Source organism: Atta cephalotes, assembly GCF_000143395.1.
Source record: "Atta cephalotes unplaced genomic scaffold scaffold00006, whole genome shotgun sequence".
Classification (NCBI taxonomy): domain Eukaryota; kingdom Metazoa; phylum Arthropoda; class Insecta; order Hymenoptera; family Formicidae; genus Atta; species Atta cephalotes.
Window position 1 is genome coordinate 4,241,602 of NW_012130070.1, and position 5,130 is coordinate 4,246,731.

Consider the following 5,130-nt stretch of genomic DNA (forward strand, 5'->3'; position numbering starts at 1 on the left):
GTTTAACAATCTAAATAACTATATAGAGAAGACATTTTATCTNTGGATAGTATTTCCGGGCCAATGAAACACCGATTGAATATTTGATGCATTTTATTTTCCCGTGATGATTTTTCTAATTCAGTCTAGTCCATGTAGGCCAATGATGAGCCGTTTCAAGCAGTGATGAGATTCGATCGCTCCTCGATAAGTTATTAAAGGAATCGACCTTTTTCTTGATTCGTGATACAAACTACGGAATAGAAGTGTGCTCAGTCTACGATTGCGTTTCGACCGGGCTTAACGAAATTCCGGTTAATGCGATAATAATAAATTGGCTATAGTAATAAACTTATAAATTATTGAACAATGTTCTTGCTTATATATCAACCGGTTTGCGCGACAGGATTCAATACGATCTGTCAATGAATATGATTTCCGTCTTCTTCCTTGCGTGGATCTTAAATTCGGGTGACGCTTTCAGTGACTTTCCATCGTTGATATCCACTAATGCTTCGCTGGGTATGGATGACTCTCTTCTCCTCTTTTATATTTTATATCATTTTTAATATCGGCACTGTTTTAATATTATAATAAAATATTCTTTAAATCTTGCAGCGGTCGTTATTGACAAGAGTTTTTTCGATAATAAGGCTGACTATCGCGATATAGTAAAAAATATTTACAGCTTCATTACGGCAATTACGAGAGAAAAAATACATATGGCTGACATTGACGTGCACATCTTTGAAGGAACAAAGGGACATAATTTTCGAGGTAAGAACGAAAATATATTAGATAAGTACAATATTATTGCAATTATACTGACTGTTTGCTTCAGCGTTACTTATACTGTGGTGAGTTATATATCTAAAATATTTCGGAATATTCTATCCATAATATATTTAGCAATAACAAATATGATTACGTGTACATATTTAATAAAAGACAGATACAGACAATACTCGAGGAGAATAAGAAAATCAAAATAATGTCAATCTGATGACGTCATATTGATGAATTTTTACATCATATTGATGTAATTTTTTTGGTCATGATAAATTATATATGTATAAAGTTTTCTTAAATCATCTGAGATCGAGATTTTTATCCAAAAAAATGACATCAATGTAGCATCAAATTGATATTATTTTGATTTTCTTGTTCTCCTTGGGTATAGGATTATTACACATAAAACCCTTAAACACCATTACAAAAATAACCCAGCATAAGCATAGCTTAATTTTTATGACTTTGCTAAAAATGAATATTATAAAAAATTTTTTTCAAAATAAGGAAGATCGGGGCAAGTTGTTATATGGGATAAGTTACATGGGATTAATTTTTTTTTAGTTGCCACAGTGACAAATATTTTTATGAATTTTTATATGTGATTCTTATGATACTCTACAAGTTCAGCCGCCATGTTTGAATTCTAAAAAAGACAATACGTATATTTTCTTGATTTTCTTGATTATTAAAAGTAAATATTTCATTGTATAAATTGCTTGTGTATATTATTGTATATATAAGTTACAGATATGTGATTATCCTTTTATATATTTCTTTGATATACATTTGATTATAATAACACATTTTCTTTGAATCAATATTATGTACTGATTTTCGATATTACTTTTTCAAATTGAAAACGGAAAATTGGGGCAAGTTGTTACACTTCGATCGGGACAGATTGTTACAATGTAATAACTTATCCCATTGAAAACAATTTTTTTTTCTTCTACAGAATGATACATAGTTTTATAAATAGACTGCTGATTTCGTCTTCATGTTTGAAGATAGCGCTGGGCAGCGCCATAATTGTGTTCATTCACTCTCACATATATATAAATCAATATATAAGGAAAAGTACACTGGTAATGAGAGTCAAACGCAATAATTGGAGAGCAACAAAATTATCAGAGATTTATTAATCGATAAATAACAAATTTTTCGATATCATTCCGAGCCATCGTGGATACATTATTTGTACATGTGATTATTGTCTCAAGCTTCACTTGGAAAATCATATGTCTCTCACAATGATTGCAAGACCAAGTGATTTTGAATTCTGCAACGAGACCATACTCATTTAATATATTTTAAAAGAAACTTAATAGAAAGACTATTAAAAGGAGCCTAGATTTGTGGAGGAACTATGATCAGTCGAATTAACAAGTTTGAGTATAATATTAAGAAATTTTGTCACAATTAACGAAGATACGTGCGAACTAAACGAAACGTTAAAGTCAAAAAGTGCGTTCCTTAACGCTCGTAATGCTCGTAGAATTATATTATCCTTGTTGTTTATTAAATATTAAATAGGACAAACGATGCTCGCGAGAGTTGTGAGTGTTAAGCAGAACGTAGCCAAAGTGATACTTAATACGAAATCATGGCGGACAAAACTCTGTTTATATTTTTTATTTTATTATTGACACGTATGCGTGATATAAGAACTCAGTTTGACTGTAAATTAATGCTATTCTTTTGTCTTTTTATGTACAACATTTTAGATGTTATTCTTTTGTCTAAAAATTTTTCTATATCAATAATTTTTACCTTCTCTCAATTCGTAATTGTTATTGATTCTATGGTCCATAATTATCGATTTGATCGTGTTTCTATTAATATGATTGCAATGTTCAGAAATTCTGATTTTGAGATGCTTGCATGATTGTCCTTTACATCTAGCATCGCAATCATTACATTCTATTTTATAAACAACATTGATTCTTTTATTCGTTGGAAAAACGTCTTTGTGTCCTTTTATAAAGAACACATTCAAGTTTGTTTAAATTAAAAAACGAAAGTTTTTAAAATTGTTTTGTTCATTTTAAAATTGTTCATTATTTTATTAAAATTCCCTTTCGGGTATTTCATGTGATGTATGATATAATAAACCATTTATTTTTTGTAACGTTATCATTATTTTTATTTCTATTTTTATTTTTATTTTTTAAGTTGTTAATCTGATTTTTTATAAGATATTTTATTCTTGTTAATAGAATTCTGTTGTTATATTGTTAAAAATGAATCGTAATGGATAGACATTGTAAAAGTGTTGACTATAAATTATAAATTCTTTTCGATAACGTAGATGCGATAATAAAAAGGATCTGTCCGTCATGTCATGTACTTTTCTTTTGAGGAAGAGGATGTAGAGAGTGAAAATTTAGGTATCTTCCTGAGAAAATTTTTGATACCAGTCAAACTCGACTTTATTACTGTTTTTATGATTTTTAAGTCAAGAAAATTCAATTCATTCCCACCAACCTCAACGATGAATTGCAGCCTGGGATGAAACGAGTTAAAAAAATTTTTTTAAATATTTAAAGTTCTTGAGTCTTATCTCGCGGGATTGTTATGAAAAGATCCAATTAATCAAATTATCACAAACTTGCATGATTTTCTTAAAGGATGAAAGAGCTCTGAATATATTATAATTTCCATGTATAGTTAAAATTAAAATTAAATAAGGCTCTAAAGATTAAATATAAAGAAATATAAAGCCAGCTGCCCAGTTTCCATCGAGGGTTTAAATCGGATCAGAATGTAAGAATCAACCAATCTACAGTCGAGTATTCCCCTGTTACAATCGAATGACAGGAGAATGCTCAACTGTATTTGGTTGATTTTTACATTCTAATCCGGTTTAAACCCTCGGTGGAAATTAGGCTACTGAGAGCCAATAAAGTTGTACGTGTGTAGTCAAAAATAATGTATGTGTCAATCACCAATTACAAACGTTTCGACCGTAGAAGTTAGGTCATCTTCAGTGTAACAATTATTCATCGGAATCAAAATTGATGCGTTCTAACACAATAAATAAATAAATGCTGTCAATGAATCATCGCTAGGCTGTTGTCCAAACTTAAAAACTTATCGTCTATTGTACTTAGCGTTATAATGGATCATTGTTATGCTGAGTACTAAATGTAAGTTTTATCCATTTGATACAATCAACTTTAATACTTTGACTACGATTAAAAGTTCATAAATTTCATACATTAACTCGATTTTAGTTAAATGACAGAATTCTTGTTTGAGTATCCAGCTAGTACCACATAAACGATAATTTCTTAATATTATACTTAAACTTGTTAATTCGATTGATCATGGTTTCACAAATCTCGGTTCCTTTTGGTAAGTCTTTCTATCAAGTTTTTTTTAAAATATATTAAATGAGTTTTGCAAGATTCAAAATCACTTGATCTTGCAACTATTGTGAGAGACATACATACATGACTTTCCAAGTGGAGCTTGAGACAAGAATCACATATACAAGTAATGTATTCTCTGATGATAGCTCAGAATGATGGTCGAAACGTTTGTTATTTATCGATTAATATATCACTGATAATTTTATTGCGCTCCAGTTATTTGCGCTTGACTCTCATTGCTAGTGTACTTTTCCTTATTTATTGTTAATATTAAAGAGTTTTATTTCGTCGCTTCTTATACATAAATCACACAGATAATAACATTAGTGTTTTTACATAAATTTATGCGATATTCACAAACAGGATGCATACATACGCATAAACAAACTGAAATAAGGATAGCTTGGAATCATCTCTTTCTGTCATATTGAATCAGCAGTTTATTTATAAAAGTCTGTGAAATGGTACGATCTTGCAAAAAAAAAGACAAACAGAGGATCTGTAAATGTAAAAACATATGCAACAACGGCAAAGAAAGTTGAAGATGGTCACCTGTGAGAAAAGCAGCAAATGCGTATAATATTAATTTACTTTCAATTAACTTCAATAATTAATTAAAGAAATAAAATTTGTAAATATATATATTTTTAATTTTATGTTATAAAATAAATATTTCTTGTGAAGTATTTCGTGTTGGATTTTATTGTAAACTTAAAGGAGATCAATAAGATAGGTTTTTAGGCTCATCACTGATCAGCCTCAAAGTGTATTATTTTATTCTTCTGTCCAAGGCTCATAACGCTTTAAAATGGTCAGGGCGTTATAAGCCTTGGAGAAGAATAAAACGACACACTTTGAAACTGATCAGTGATGAGTGCAAAACTCCATCTTGTTGACTCTTCTGCTTTCTTTATATATATATATATATATATATATATATATTGTATATTATTATTATTATTATTTATTTATTATTATTATTTATTAT

The 5,130-nt window shown here is 29.3% G+C and overlaps 1 protein-coding gene across 1 annotated transcript in view; it reads left to right on the plus strand.

The window, feature by feature from the left end:
- The first annotated feature begins 404 nt into the window (after window positions 1-404).
- The window catches only part of LOC105626834 (glutamate receptor ionotropic, delta-2), a 13,151-nt gene continuing 8,425 nt past the window's right edge, over window positions 405-5,130 (plus strand). The window contains exons 1-2 of the mRNA XM_012208127.1: window positions 405-501; window positions 598-756. Of these exons, the coding sequence (XP_012063517.1) occupies window positions 405-501; window positions 598-756 (256 nt within the window). The remainder of the gene's footprint in view (window positions 502-597; window positions 757-5,130) is intronic.